This window comes from Crassostrea angulata, chromosome 4 (assembly GCF_025612915.1).
Source record: "Crassostrea angulata isolate pt1a10 chromosome 4, ASM2561291v2, whole genome shotgun sequence".
Lineage (NCBI taxonomy): Eukaryota > Metazoa > Mollusca > Bivalvia > Ostreida > Ostreidae > Magallana > Magallana angulata.
In genome coordinates, this window is record NC_069114.1 from 18,330,607 (window position 1) to 18,347,897 (window position 17,291).

The following is a 17,291-nucleotide window of genomic DNA, read 5'->3' on the forward strand; positions in this document are numbered from 1 at the left end:
AAAAAAATTTTCGAGAGTGAGATCGATGTACTTGATTTTTCACGAGTACGTGTGACATCATGTGATTGAGTTCGGCCGTTTTTCTGTATAAAAGCTCGCAGTCACGAACTTACTATAAATCCAAAAATTCCCAAATACAAATAATATTTCAAGTACTTTAAAAAAAAATTACAATCTATATCGATATGATCTCAATTCACTCTAAGTATCCAGCTGGATTTGTTTTTATGTACTTCCGCCATCATTCAGATACATAGTACATATAAATACGGAGTACATAGTACATTTTTGCCAGTGGTGTCTCTGTCCACCAGTTTATACCTGTAAGATTTACGTGCAAAGTACATGATGGGACTTACACGCATATAGTACGGTAACCACATTGAGGTAATTGTTTAATATACAGATAGAAGCACGGGGATAAGGAGTAAGCGTTAATTCTTTGATAATTTTGCATGATTTCTTATGAATACCCGATATATCACTATACTCGATTCTTCAGAAATATGGATAATTATTAGTAATTAAAATTGACGCAAAGCGCAAAGGGTTTCTATAGATTGCGTTTAGAAATTTCATGTGAACCTTTATCGTAAACAAAAAAAAACCCCTCTCTTTGATATTTCCGTCTACGAGATGAAATAAATGTATTGGTTCTATATATAGATCTAGTTTTTTTCCCAAGGAGATTCATTCTAAACCAAACCATCCCCAAAAAAGATGTTTGTTTTTTTTTGTTTTTTGTTTTGTTTTCCTTTCAAATTTCAACCCCCATTCCCCAAAATCAACTCACTCGTCTCTTGAAACGACAACCTTACCCATTAACTGGGGGCTTTCCTTCAATATGAAGTGATATACAATATGATTGTTATATATATATACCCTCTTTTCCTTACGAACTACTCAATAGGCCCGTGTTTTCTAATGCCTAATTCTAGTAATTGTCTAGTGAAGATCTACATACCGGACCCCCCCCAACATTCCATTTGTAGAGGGGTCCACAATATTTCACCCCTCCCCCACTCCCATCCCTATAGATCCGCGCACCAAGTCATTGAAATGAGTTGAGGTTTTTTTTTTGGGAGGGGGGGGGGGGGGGGGAGTCTACGAATCTTATGCAATATGCTTAATATCGAAAATAAAACTACATTGATATAAACTAATCTGGATTTAAGTTTCGGTAATTCATTTTCTTCACTCAAATAAAGATCTCCCATCGGTAAAGTTGAGTACCGAAATCTCGCGAGATTTTGAAACTTTTGGGTAATTGGATTGCATCAATATACTCTTATTTCATGTCATCCTTAATCTCCAAGGCATCATCATTAAATTTAAAAATAAAAGACCCTTAGTTCTGTGGCTCCACTTCAAATCAACTGCAGAGATTATTTAGGACATAATAAATTTACTTCCTCTTTCGACAGATTAGATAAATATGAAATAAAAAGGAAATATCAATAAACAAAGTACAAATTCTTTTTAATATTTAAGTACATGGTAAGTAAACAAGCTCTGCATACTAGATATACAATAGATAAGAGAACTTAAAGGAGATAGGAAGAAAATACTTAAATACATTACTTCGTGTGACAAAATAGGAAGGATCGGGTAAATTCACAAAGTTTAACTGCATGTACATATACATCTAAATTTGTTGGTAATGAGGCGACAAAGACTGATTTCTCTATCAGAATTTGATGATAACAAAAATGGAGACTGATTAAGACGTTTAAATCAAAATAAAACAGAAAAGAATGTGTAATTCTTTTACTTGCATTAATTTATAAATATTTGGATATGCGTTTGATTAGTGTTCACTTTTAAATTTATAAATTAAAAGTTTGTCATGGGTTCCCAGCTATGCAGGCCCTTCACGGGTGGTTGAGCACTGTTCACTTACCACGCTTAATGAGGGGTATATTTAAATCGTTTCTGTCGTACAATAGAAAGGAATGCGTCAAATATTTTCTTACCTGTTGAAGAGTTCACCTGGACCGCGGGAGCCAATCAGAGGGACGAGTGTGTACCACGTGACTCACCTGAATACGAACTTGTCATATCGGAGAAAAGGTGTACATACATGGCACAGTGTGGAAGCATCGATCAATTGAGGATCTATAACTTCTCGTGAAAACAATAAGTGTGTCATTATCAATGATGTTGTTATGATGGATATGGACTACCCCGTACCAGAAGAGTTTCTGAAAACTTGACAGGCCAGTGTTACAGAACTAGAGAGAGAGAGGCATCCATTCACTCAAAACGCGGAAATAGAATTCACAAGGTGAGAGATTTATCTTGATATTTATAGAAACTCCGGACGTTTAAAGTTATATTTGTTTTAAGATACATGCCGTTTTTTGATGAAAAAGGTGAATTAACGCATTTTCTCAGAGGGTTCGAGGGAATTATCTAAGTACATGATGTGTTCATTGAGCAGATGATTCAGCTATAGAAATGATCAGTCATATTTCGATCCCTTGATCAACGTACGTAGATCAATCAAAGAGACCGAAATGTCACAGCTATAACCGATGCCCTCGGGGGCCCCAGGGTCAAAATAGCCTTACCGGCTAGACGTGTATATAGAAGCTCTAAGGTCCCATACAAGTTTTAATGTATTCCCTTTTTCCTATGTTGCATTATATATAGGTCTCTCGGTTCAGTTCATTGCGCCTGTCAAATATATGTTAAGCTATAGAGTATTCAGGTCACTGATTTTATCCCCAATCTGGTGGTGAGATTATATATACAGTATAATCTATTGGGACAGGTTTTTCTGTGCATAGCGGCGAGACTGCTTTAAATTAATAATATGCACTACGATCGTTTTAGCTGGCTGGATGCCCCTAATCTCCACAGTAATTTATACATATGCACGATGCAGATGTCGCTTGCATGGAGACACCGGGCAAAAATTTGGCGACTCTGTGATAAAATATCTAAAGCAACTGGAGGATGTGGCGCATGAAAAAAAAAATATATTCATAAATCAAAACGAAAGAAAAATCGACATGCGTATGACATCGGATCAGATGGAACAATCGCCACTGGACCCTGAGAATGTTAGATCGCTGAAGCATACGGGGTTAGGGGTCAGTCGTTTTCAGACGGTCCATTTTTTTCCCTTTATCATGTACCTATACCGTGTGACTCGTATATTGTGTCAACTGGACCATGCATGTACAAGTATAAAGACCCGGATAAAGAATGACTCTGCGCATTATTTAGACGATTGTTAAAAATAATCCCATGTTTCAATCGACAATAATGATTATACAAATATTTATTTTTTTAAATACAAAAGGTAAGGGGGTTTGAGCAACGGGGTGTCTATTAGACATGAATGAAAACCCTTGGCTTGGGTATAGGAACAGACCAAAACGGATAAAAAAATACAACTATTGATACAGTTTTTTTAAAAGGGTGTATAATTATGAAACTTGACGCCTATGTGTACATACATGTAATTTACAACACACGGGGTCCGTCGATTGTAATTCATTGTTGGACCACCGTTCAAGATGTGAAAAAATACATAATGCATTGGATTCTGGCATATAATGAAGACAATCTGTATGCAATCCGGCGGGAAGCGATACCTTGAGGATTAACTAGCATTTATTCGTATTCGCAATTGAAGAGTCGTATATATCATATAGTCAAATGTCAAGGTTGTACTGTTAAGCAATCTCCTCTCCCACTTTTCCATTGCTGGACTCAAACGTACATGTATCTAGTGTGTTTGATAAATTAACCCCCCCACCCCTTTCTTTCACTATGAGCTGTACATTTAGAGAAATGGGAAATTAAACTATGCTTATATAGCCAACGTACTGCAAACGATAGTTTTTTTTTATATGTATTAATATAAAAACAAAAAAAGAAAACCAGCTCTGAAACCATATTTTTTTTTACGCGTGGATGAGTCGTAGGTGTTAATATGTCCTGTGGCAACTGACCTCACATCAGCTGAATGGTCCGTCAGCGAGACAGTTCAAATGCAAATGGGGTGAACGTCAACAGAGTCAGCAAATATATCCACAACAGCAGACAACAACAAACGCGCACAAACGTGATTTATATATTTAATGTCGGATTAAGTAAGTTGTTTTTTGTCAACGCAAGTAAACAAAGCTTGAATTATGAAATATTCCAATACAAACGTTTCTGAAAGTTTTCTTTCCGTCCGGAATAAGACAAAAAATTCCTCAGAAGATAAAAAATGTATAGACGACAGTTATTCTTAAGCATATTCTGAAAGCGTATGATAAATTATGCATATCTTGTGGACTGGCGGACAGACCTATATTGAAATGTAAATGTCATTAAGTGTTTTGTTGAAGAAAATCTACATTTTTATTTTCTAATTTAAATACGAGATCCCAGTACACGAAGTGGCAAGCACTGGTGAAGTAAAAATTATTTCCTATAAAACGTCGCCTGATGACATTTTCTCTATCTTGTCTCTTTGATAATAAATTCATATCTAAATTCTTTTCCATTAAAGACCTATGCATTCCATGGGGCGGTTTTGTAACTTAAACTGCTCGCGCGGTAGTTGGAATTTAAAATATTGACAGATTAAAACACTGACAATATTCAATACAGCCAGGAGTACTTTATTTAAAGTTAATAAAGGAAAGTATACACGTTTATGATTCCTTGATAAAAAAAATTTAAACATCAAATTTATGAAAGAGGTCATTGATTCAATAGATTTTTCTCTCGATTTGAAAATAGACTGGGTATTTTCTTAAATCCATAAATGTGTCAATCCCAGGTAGGACTTTCACCGTGGTGTATCTACATTTAAGAACATGACACATTTAGAATGACAAATTTGTCGATACACGCACTGTTATTGAACTAAGGGGCCACGAACTATTATACGCTCACCTTTGGCTTTGCTGACTCTCTCTCTCTCTCTCTCTCTCTCTCTCTCTCTCTCTCTCTCTCAATATCCATAGAATGACTAGTTAGAATTGACTCTGTCGTATTCAGGAGGACACTGCCCTGAGCGATAAAATAAATATCGTACACAGTAGACGAATATGTTATACCTAATAAATGACACTCATCATATTTTTTTGGAGAGGGGGGGGGGGGGGGCATAAGATGGCACTATTGCCATTTCTCACTGATACAGTAGTTCAGGAAATGCGGTTTAATAACAAAGTTCCGCTTTTCAGTTAGATGATTTAGTAGAATATTCAGTGGGGGCCAACAGAATAAGACCATACACTTAATTATTATTAGTGCACTGGAGATTGCAAATAATTTATGACAATTATAAGTTGTAAATATAAATCTGAATATTAAGACTAACAGAGTTTGAGTTATGATAGCAATTTGTCGCGATATTGTCACTGTGGTATTTACTATTCCCCATGGTAAACACAAATTCAATATTTATGATACTACATACAGCCTCTTAACCCTGACCTGATTTCCATAGCAGACCATGGAGTTCACGGGGAAAAAATTAACTTACTGTATATTCTTTATATTAGTATTTTTGGCTGTATTTTTAGTATGTATTGTCTATCATTATAACTGCTATTAGACGCATGCCTTTTGCAATAAACAATTGAGAGTTAAAAAAAATATTGTATTAAAAGTTTGAAATTTTTAAACTTTAATTTACAATGATCAATTTTGAATTTTGTGTATTGGGATCATTGTTTCGATTCAAATACTTTTATGTATGTAATCCTTCAATATAGAGTGTTCATGTCGACACAGGTAACGTTACATGTATATTATTTTGGTCTACATCCTTTTGCAAAATTCCAATAACGAGAATTACATGTCAGGAGAAAACTCACATCATTATAAGGGGTGATTCCCTATATAAGATGTCACATTTCTCATTGTGTTTGAAATTAGCGTTGCAAAATAAAAGGAAAAAAAACCACAACAATTCGTTATCCGTTTAATGCGCAGACATAATTTTGAAATATGATAAAAATTGAAAATTATTACGGTGATCATCTTGAAATGTCACAGTATTCTTTAAGCATAAATTAAGCTTTACTTGATATTAAAGATAAGTATTATATCATGTATTACATGTATATACATATTTTGGTATTATAAAAAAATTGCGATTGAATTCCCTTAAACTGTTTGTTTTCTGTGTTTCAGAACGTCAGTGAGAGAAATTTACCGCGTCACATATTGACGACAGATTATTTCATGTACGTGTATATCACAGAGTAAAATACGTTATTTGTTCTCAAAATGAGCCAAATTGAACGTTATTCTATTACACGTAACAACAGTCTTTTATACATGTAATTTCCTTGTCTTCGGTCGAGGAATAAATGACAGCTATGATGTGTGGGTTCATTCCCCCCTCAGCAGCTTCTAAAAAAACATGTATACTATAAATTAGGAAGATTTATGGTGTCAAGACAATAAATATATATATAGATTCCATTATAAGATATAAACTTTAAAAGGAAGAAAAACTCACTAAACCTCCTGTGTAGTTCACTACTACGTGTAAAACACATCATCCATTTTTATGCCGTTTTTTTTACCCCAAAAAACCCCTACAGATAAGTAAATAATTCATCAACACGTTACCGTAAATCTTCCGGAAATATATTTCATTCCTAATTGCAAGATTAAAGTTGTCATCTTCCTCCATTTACATGGTAATTAAATCAGCATAGGAGACTAACAAGGCTCTCTTGTCGTCGCTTCCTTTAGCAGTCAGATTTTTCTTTTGGAGGGGGTCTCCAGACCATGGTTTTCAAATTTCTCAAGTTCTTTTAGCTGTGCGCAACATTTGCATCTCAGCAGAATAATGTCGAACAAACATATTCACCTCTTTATGATGACAAATACGTCTGACATTTTTCTTTCTCTACCTTGTTTTTTCTACAAATAGATTGACCAAGTACGTGCTTTCCAATGAGATTATCTGCATAAAAAACATGATCTTGAAATAGACTGCATATCACAAACTAAAGCAGTTGAATTCAATGTGTGCTTTTTTATTTACAGGTAGAATGAACTAACATTGGTTTCAACCCCTTACAGTGTGACACAAAATGAGTCTATTTAGTTGGAAAAAGAACTTGTCTATAAGTGACAAGGAGCCTACCTATAAGGTTCGTTACCTTGGAAACGTTCAAACGACCTTGATGCGCGGAGATGGATGTGTGGACAAGCCAGTGACCGTAATTTGGAATAATTATGTCCGCAGTTCGCATCCCGGATTAGAGATGAAGCTCACAGTTTCCGGTTCCGGATTGCGCGCGGAAACAAAGGAACAAGGGATTACTGAATACAGGGCACACAGAATTTCGTACTGTATAGCCCATCCCAAGTATCCACGACTTTTCGTCTGGGTGTATCGGCACGAAGGTAAAAGAATGAAGCTGGAACTTCGTTGCCATGCCGTATTGTGCAAAACGGAGGCAAAGGCTAAAGCATTGGCTGTTCAATTACACGAGAAACTAAAATTTGCGCTCAAAGAATTCATGCGAGAAAAAACAAGAAAACAGAACTCCCGTTTAGTGTTACAACGAACAAATTCGGTTCCTCAATCAGGCGAGGTCTTGCCCAAAAGGACTCAAATTCTGAGCACTGGAAAAAATTTTAAACCCCCAATATCAAAATCAAACACGGCTCCTAGACTTGGTGCAATAAGCGAGGATTTTGAGCAAGATGAAATGCTGGAGGAAGACAGCGAAAGTGACATAGACGACAGTGACGACAACAAATCGGAACAGGAAACGGTCAAATCACTGATGCTGGACAAGAAATCCGAGGCATCCAGTATGAAGGAGTCGGACTATGACGGGATAGAAATGTTGGTTCCCCGTGTGATCGATTTGGAGATCGGAAACGACTTAAACGAGTTGAAAAATGACAACGATGTTCAGTATTGTTTAATTAATGGTGATTCAGACGATGAGAGCTCGGAATCCGGTTTTCATGAGCAGGACCAGGACTCCAAATACGGACTCAATGGACACGATGATACCAGTCTTGGAGAGGATGAAGTGTGCGATTCCCCTTCCGGTATCGTACAAGTAATATACGTCTCCGAGGCAACGGAAAAGACCACTCTCTAACACTTTGGATATTTATTATCACCAGTGCTTACATTTTGCAGGTAATTTTTTGGTTGACAAAGCTTTTCTATCTATAGCCGAGTTGTGTCTGCAATGCACGTGTGGTCGATTATCATTTCATATTAAATTATTAATATTTGGTGCAGAGTAAAAAAAAAAAGAGAGAAGATAAAGAATAAATGCATGCCCAGGTTTGCCAATGTCAGAAATGCAAATTTGACAATCTCTTTCAGCACAGTGACATCGTCTTGCCCGGGGCAAGCCCAGCCAGACTATTTATATATCGCACTGACTATTTTTGTGAGGTCAAATTCTTTGCTCGCTATGAAATGTTTGAGGAGGAAATAGGCAGATCCTCAGATTGTCAGACCTTTGATGGATCGCTAGTTTTGCAATTGTTGAAATCAAAATGCTGATGTTATCAATGTAGTACGTTCTTATAGTCTTGAAAGTTCTGTAAATTAAAACTGTTTGTTTTATATTTGTTCTTACGATGTTTGTTTACCTTAGTCTTCAGTTCGGTCGGGGTATAGCAAAATAACAAACACTCAATTTGTGTCAAGTTAGAGATCTAATATTTATGCAACGGGAACATTAGGTTACGTACGGTCGTTAATCTGCTCCATACTTAATTTGTAATTCGCGTGAACTGGAAATAAGAACCAAGTAATTAAACGCTTATCCCAAAAAGACGGATTTAGCCAGTCGGTTAAAACTGGAGGTCAAAGTTGTATTTGTGTATTTGGGATGACCTCTTTATAGTCTTGATCGAGTGTTGTATGGGTGTTATGAAATATGCTCTACTTTTGATGACCCCCCCCCCCAACAAATTATGGAATAAATATATTTGATTTGGCGTCACGCAAGGTAAATTTCCTTTGCTTGCTTTTTCCCTCCAAAGGTTGTGACACTAAAAACATCCTTTGCAAAGCTAAAAATTCTCGTTACCTTTATTATTTTTTTTAAACTTTGCAATATCATAGTACATGTAGGTCTAGAGTCAAGACATATCTCTTTCTCTCTCTCTCTATGTAAACCCATCCCTCCATAACATATATACAATCTTTGTTTATTCTTCTTCTCCGTCTCATTCTTCTCAAACAAATTAAAACCGAGTAAATTCAGATCTGTATAGTAAATACGTGTTTACTTCAATTTGTTAAAAGTCATTCGTGTTTAGTGGCGCGTATGTATATGCGTTGGTAAATAATCCCAAAATTTGACGAACAAAGAAAAAAAATATCGTAAGACAAGAACGAAAACACTTTGTGGGTAAAAGTATAAACATTGTACCAGGCGCAGTCCTTCAGGGGAAAAAATAGACGTCAAAAACCTGTTACATCACGGCGTAAACTCCACTTGTCAGCGCTAAGAGGTACTTTTCCCGACCGACCAGAGACAGGTGCTTTGAAATGTGATGTACCATATAACAATAAACGTGTCTGGAGTTTTAAACATCACCAGTTTTGTACATGAACACATGTATATTTAATGTATATCTATATGAATTTGGTTTTTGAAAAATATTTAAAATTGATACACTGCAGTTTTCTCATAGGTCGCTTTTACTGCATGTATAGCTATATGAATTTGATTTTTGGAAAAGTATTAAAAAATTGATACACTGCCGTTTTCTTTTAGGTTGCTTTTTACCTTGTTAAAAGCTTAGAGATGGAAAAATTATTTGAAAAGTACAATATAATCTGGGGGTAATGAACGCAGAAATAGATGAACTAAGCTTGCTCTCAAATTCATCCTTTGATTGATTCGAAAGTTAGCAATCTCTCTCATCAAGTTGCCATTGCGTAAAATTTTATTCACTTTCTTTGTGGTTTAGCCTACTGACCCTTATTGCTACTTCATTCCGAATGTTTAAAATCCAAATAAAGTAATGCATCAGTAACCATGCCATACAAATCGACCCTCTGGCCATAAGCATGAAACTTTTGACCCTTTGGGTAGCGAAAAAATTACACAACTTAAAAATCGCCGTCGTAAACAAAATATCGGTGGTTCATTCGAAAGGCGAATAATATTCTTTCTTGTCCATTTCATTTTGCGCAGTTTTTATTTGTCAAGATAAATGTTTCGTGCTTATTACTAAGGATTATGGCATCTACATTTATTACTTTTGTGTTTTTTTTAGAGAAAGGTTTTATCACCGACGAAGAAAATGAAAACAACAAAAGGTGTAGAATTCTATGTCTCAAATAACAAGGCTGTTTTATTATGTAAGATGATAAATCGTTCGTGTAACTAAATCGGTAATAATAAGCAATAAGATTACCTTGTTTTCGCATATACCATGTATCATCATTGTGAATGTCAGTGGGAAAAAAAAATAATCGCAGTAAATACTTTAATGCACAATTGTAATAAGATATGCATAATTGAGAAAAAACATTGTCGAGCCAAAGAAAAAAAAAATCCAAAAAAAAAAAATAAAAATAAAATCGGCGCGTTTCATCATTCTTAAAAGTACTTTAAAAAACTGTTTATTCATAAAACCACAAATCTACAAAAACACCGGTCTGCGGCCCTGTTCTCGGGAATAAATGACAAAATTAGCTTGTCTGTCGTGTAACAGAGGCGTTTTGTTAGCTGGCTGTCAGTTGTAAGTTTCCCGGGTTAAGGTAGGTCGGCTAATTCGGTCCACTTTGTTCCTGATTGGCGATGATAGACGCTGAACCGCTGTAAAGTCTAATCAATACACCTAATGAATATCGACTCTTAAAGTAAACTTTATACTTCCCCCCTCGCCACAAGTCGCTAAAGTTTATTTCTTATCAATTGACTCTCTGAATATTGAGTGGAATTGATATGCCGTGTAAGACGTTTCTTTAAATTGAATGAAAACATACTTTTAAATATGTACATTGTACTTATGTATGTATAAAATTTATATATGTAAAAGAAATCTTGGGTACAAGACAAAATTTATATCGCACATTGTCAGATCGGGGGCATTGCTACTTGTCACCTGTTATAGATTATTTTACAAGCATCTAACCATCGATAATTTGAGAAAATGTAAGTTAATTTAAAACATACATCGCAGCAAATTGCAAGAAACCAATATCGATAACAAGTGGTGCTAATGGACAAAAAATGAACTGGATCATGGATAGATGGAGAAATACCCGTAATAATGCATCGGAGTTAGTAAAAAAAAAAAAAGGCCATGCAATATAAAACGATGGCAACGCAAAGTACTGGCAGCTGGAAAGAGCTATCGAGGAAAGCTAAATTACGAACACCAAGCACTAGCTTTAATGAGAAAATAAAAAAGGAGGCAAACTGATTTAAAATATTGAAACTTTCTTCCACACTGATTAAAAACTTCTTTATTTTGACGGATGAGAGAAAAGAGTATTTATTATTAAGACAAAATACAATGTGTGAAATTCACCCTTCCCTTATCCCAATCTCTTAAAAACGTAATTGTTGTGATTAAATTTTTGTTTTAAAAAGAGTTCTATCTGTTGTATGCTTAAATCAAAACAGGCTTAGTCATCGCAGATGGTAGAAGGAAGTTGGTTGGCCTACATGCACTTGTTCATGTACCTCGCTAATTAGGAAGATCGTTGTGTCCACGAAACATGCAGTGGGTCACCCCCCAGCCGACAGTAGTCTGATAGAACAAGGCCATTGTTTACATTTTTGCAGCGCGAGATGAAACCAAAAAAAGAAAGAAACCTGTGTTTTAAAACGAAAATTATCTTTGCTTGCAAGACCATTGCTTCCAGAAAGAACAAACCAGAGACCTTTTAAAATTTGATCACTGCAATAAAAAAAAAACTGCGCAATAAGTTTCAATCTATGAATGAGGATTTATTACCTGTTTTGAGTATAAATTCTGCATGTCTCAATTGCAAATTTTTATTCTTGAATGATTTATAATTCACTGAGCAACTTGATTACCTGAACCCGAGAGAACTCTACCTCAATATTTTGACATTTTGTTATTTTGCGTAAAAGCAAAAATATAGACTATTAAGACGTCACGACCGAATATGTAGAAATCTACCCAGAAACCCCGAAGGTATTTCATCTGCTGTCGTATGTTCGCGGTAGATTGCACACCTTAATTTAAATTGCCGCACCTGTCGTCTCTCTCCCTCAAGAGACACAATGGTTATTTGAAACAGTACGTCAGAGTATCTCTCTACCCCAGGGCTACGTTTTCGCTATCTAGAACTACTAGCGAGACTCTTCAATGTCATTACTACGTACACTTAGTATTAGATAGCACTTATAACGCGTCTTTTCACCCTTTGACCTATTTGGTCTAACTCTCCTGTACCTTTTGGTGTCCGAACCCGAACAATAAGACGTCAGTTGAAGGTCAAATCTGAGCACAAAAGTACAGACAATTTTATATGATAAATAATAGTAGTAATTCGTCATGCAATTAATCTATTATGGAAGAAATATTTCATCAACACGGGAAAATACTTGCAAAATGTAAAATTAATCCGTAAACTACTCAAAATGTATATATTCTAAATCGCCCAGTCAATATATTGATTTAGTATTATTTTCTTTTGCAAAACGAAAAATATACAAAATTAATTCAACAACTTATTTTTTTTTCTTTAAAAGAAAATACAAATACATGTACTCGGCCAATTTATTTATAGTCGCCTGCTTTCTTGCTACTAATATGGCCATCATCTTGCTGAACAAGTTTCCATCGACGAGTGATATCCACACATATATTCATTTGGTATTTTCTTTTCTTCTGGTGTAATTAGCAGTCGTTTAGGATGGCCACTGATTAGAGAAACTGTCACTGATCAATACAACTCGGAGAAAGGTTCACTGATTGTATGCTCAGAGACGGAAATACTCCCAACAAAATCTTAAAGTTGAAGAGTTTCATGTATTGACTTACAGAACTAAGAAATCGTGAACATTTTCAATATTATGCATAATTATGCTCACCTATTCACATTTTGTATGTACAACTACTCATTTTTCATTTGCACATTTTCAGCTCCACATTTTACTCTGGTAAAGGGTATAAACATAACTCAAACACCCATTCCTAGGCGATGCACTCAACGTACTTACCGGTCTACCCCCTGACAAATTTATATATGAAACAGTTCGCCACGCTAATTTTACAAAATAATAAATAGTGTAAATGATGAATAATGTAAATCAATGAATAGGTTTTGTCTAACTTGGTAGCTTGGTGGAGAAGAACCATCGAAATCAACAGACAGCTATCCGGCAGGTTCTGAGTTCAAACAAATACGACATTATGATAGAGTTTTCTTTCAGTTGTAGGATTGGCAATGACCTTTTTCTAAAACCATGCATCCCCCCCCCCCCCCCCCCAAGAACTGCATTTACCGTATCTTTTCTAATATTCTATGCAAACACGAAAATTAATATATTTCAAAAGATTTCTATAAGAAAAAACCCAGTTCTTGCTGGTTTCAGAAAATGACCTTAATGATGCAATGGTTGTTCGGCAAAGACAAACGCAACGACATTGATGACACATTGTTTTAAAAAATGCCATATCTGTGTTTCTTTTTGCCAAGTTAGTTGGTGCATTTACGTTTTCTACACGTGACAACAAAACACGTGGCTAGTACAAAGTATACTAATGGTATAAATGCACCCTAATATCATTCTCGCACCATAACACCTCTTTAACCCCAATCATCTCCTTTTTGCCACCCCCATACCGCTAATGCGGGGAATAATTTCTAATGCGACGTGTTGTGTTGGATTTTGCAGAACATGTCTGCCTTGTAATCTCTTCATATAAATAAAAAAAACCACCCATGTAAGATGATTTTTTCCCGGATTGCATAATGCTAAGTCTTAAGACGACTGTATATTCCAAGCTTCTAATGAGCCTTCTTGCCTGTCCTGTAATAAAATGTCATTTCTTCATGCGGGTTTAACGAGACAGTACGTGGTTGCGGTATAGATGATGTACAGTTATTAAAGCGCATTATGAAAGAAATCGCATAAGAGGGGTTGGGTTGTACTTAATTCGTATTTTTTTTTTTTTTTACTGGAAATGCAACTTTTTTTTAGCACTAATTGCTAGCGAATAACTACTCTTATCTCCAGGAAAAATGAAGAAGTAATGTTTGTTATGTAATCAAAGTGTGCAATCCTATTAGTGGGACCCTAACAGTGTGTCAATCGAAAGGCGAATTATTTATTAACTAGACTAAAAATTCAAAAATCATTACGCTTACAATAGTTTTATTTGCCAAAGGAAACAGAATACGAACTTAAGAGTAGGTAAATAAATGAAACCGAAATCGATACATAGGCTGAGGTTAAATGCAGTGTGTTTTTATCAAATAAGCTTTCGTCTGTAAATACACCCTTATATCTCAGTTCTTAAAGATAGAAGTCCGAATATAGTTACACCGATTGTGTACGTTTCAGAAACACATCACATGACAAACATTGACCCATTGATCGATTTTTAAATGGTCTTGCCGTCGTAAACAGTCGTGGACTTCATTATCAGCTGGTCTTTGACTTAAGTTTGTCCGCTTGGCAATTGTTTCATAGCTTGAGTTCTGTGTTTTGACAGATTGCCTCTTCATTTGAGTGGCCAATCATAATAAAAGTGTCGCAAACGGGAGCCCGATATTAAATGTAATTTATATATATATCGAACGCACGGTTTATTTTAAAACTATTTTTATCACTTTTTGTTTTTTGGGGGGGGGGGGGGTATTTATATTTAGTCTATTTGTATTGACCATGAGGTTATTCGTCTTTCTGAGTTCATAAAAGCTGAATTTCTTTTTTCAAACAAAGGTTCATGAAGCGATAATGTTAGCTCATTGGTTGACACCTGTCTGCCGAAAAGAACCCATGACCTGGTCAAGGATCATGATGAGTTAGCGATTTATCGCCTTTTTATTCCGATTTAGGTTAAAGTGACACACACACACACACAAACAAACTATTCGACAGCAAAGCTAGTAACTGATAGGACTATCGAAACTATTGGAGGCGCGTTTAGTAACTAAAGGTCATATGGACAAACATTTCGTCGTGATCGACAATTTGATTAACCTATTCTGAAATTGAATTTTTCATGCCTCTGCATATATAGTTAACGCTTACAATACGAATATTATAAAATTAAAATAGGAATTTCTTTAAGAGGTTTGTATGGTCGGGTTCGTTTTTTAGACTTTATTATTCTCCTTGAGAAGAAGAGTTCTGTTGAAAGATATAAAAAATATTCACACTTTAAAGCTGAAATATATTTTATTTACTGAATGATAGTTTGTGGCCAAAAATATCAGATTTAACGTTTAAAGGTAGATCTGAATGGCAAATTGTTGACCACCCATCATCCTTGATAAATATGTTGTACTGATTTCTTACATGTGTGAAGTATATGTACATGGCTAATTATATTGGAGATAAAAATCAAATACATGGTAATAAATGACTAGTGTTTATATTGTTTCTCTTCTTGTGTTTTGCAGAACGTGATAGAAAATGGAGCAATTATTGAACAACGAACGGAGGCGTTGGCTTTACCTGTCCAAGAGGATTTGCTCCAAAATGGATCTGAAATCACCACATGTTAAAACTATGTTACACAGTTAGAGATTTATATGCATTTTATGTTGACTTTTTATGTTACTAGTATTTTTTTTTCTCTCTCTCTCTCTCTCTCTCTCTCTCATATTGTTAGCCTTACCATTGTTAAATATTTATATATTGAAGTCTTTCATAGTTGTGTAAACTTTGGAACGGTGAGAAAAGTGTATGTACGTAGAACAGATTTTGTATCATTGTGTAAATGGGAATCGAACATCATCTACATGTATATTGTTATTTTTTTCAGTTTATTATTATTATTAATTTTTTTTCTTTTTCGTATTTCTCAATATCATATAAATAGAAATATTTATTTAAAGAAAAACATACGGGACTTCTCAATGTTAATGACATATTACGATCTGTAACTAACCGTAGTGATATGTACATCTACTTTGAAAACTAATTAATTAAGCATAATTAAGTTTCGACATTTTTAGAGGGTTTTTTTTTTATGAATATAACTAAAGATTTGGACCGATAGCTCCGACAATCACACCGAGATATATGTTTAACGTGTTCGATATGTACATCTTCAACTATAGTGCTCACGTACGAAGATTATTCATTTGTGTCCGTTTTTTGTCCGTGTAAGAAAAGGGGATTGGTTGGAGAAAAAAAAGAAAGAAAAAGAAATAATTGGGATGTTTTGAAATAACAAGTCGATTAAACATTTTCCGAGTGACACCGTTACTGTCTAAAGCTCTCTGATCTCCGTCACACAATTGTTTGCATGTCTCATCATCCGGTGCAGTTCCGCGTTTGAACAAAGGGGAGATAAAAAGTATTTTTAGAGTCTCCATCAAACCTTCTGGAGACTAGAAAATTCCGGTTGCAAGGATACTTATCTTACGCTCACAGGTAGACAGAATTCCGTGATCTCTCTCCCTCGCGGACTGTAAACATCAATATTGACAGAATCCAGCCGGTAGATCCGTAATCGGCGATAAAATTACCGGAGTACACACAATTTCTGGAATTATTCAAATACCTTAGACTTTCAATTTGTAAGCAATATCTTATACATAAGGACGCCGTGTAGCAATTTTTACCCCGCACGAGGAACCATAAAATTATACCCGTTGCGATGTCACCTTCTCTTTCGCTCAATCCTGTTTAAATAGAAGAAGGTAGTATATACGACACCCGCCTTTCTAGAGAATTTTTTTTATTAATATGTTAACCGAAACAGTGCGTAGATATGTACATCAGCAATACCGGTATATGATACATGAAGAAAAGGTTAAGAAACTCTTTATGTAAATGATATTAGTGGAAATTCTTATGTAATGTCAGTTTCTTGCATTTTTAAAAAAAATTTTGTTTATTAATCAAGATTATATTCATTGTGGTTTACCAATAAACAGCCTGATAAGAAAAAAGTTGTCATTTTTTTTTTTTGAAAAAAAATATTAACAATTTTAAATGGTCACTATTTAAGGGTTCTGAGTTAAAATTTTGAAGCACGATGCCACGCTTGTAATTTTAAGAAATAAATAATAAATTACGTAAAAGTGATTTCTTAATCGTCACCAAAAAAAACAAAACAGTGTGAAATAGACCGATGATATCCGTTAAAAATACGATTAGTTCACTTTT

The 17,291-nt window shown here is 35.0% G+C and overlaps 1 protein-coding gene across 2 annotated transcripts; it reads left to right on the forward strand.

Annotated features, from left to right (window-relative positions):
* Positions 1-274: 274 nt before the first annotated feature.
* On the forward strand, positions 275-17,074 carry LOC128182592 (protein FAM43A-like). Of its 2 annotated transcripts, none has more exons than XM_052851314.1 (4): positions 275-387; positions 1,983-2,284; positions 7,015-8,131; positions 8,237-8,571. In XM_052851314.1, the coding sequence occupies exon 3, from the start codon at positions 7,062-7,064 to the stop codon at positions 8,088-8,090; it is 1,029 nt and encodes a 342-aa protein (XP_052707274.1). In that variant the 5' UTR covers positions 275-387; positions 1,983-2,284; positions 7,015-7,061; the 3' UTR covers positions 8,091-8,131; positions 8,237-8,571. The 2 variants fall into 2 exon arrangements, with proteins under 2 accessions (XP_052707274.1, XP_052707273.1); XM_052851313.1 differs by lacking the exon at positions 8,237-8,571 and adding an exon at positions 15,575-17,074 and having other exon boundaries at positions 277-387.
* The last annotated feature ends 217 nt before the right edge of the window (positions 17,075-17,291 follow it).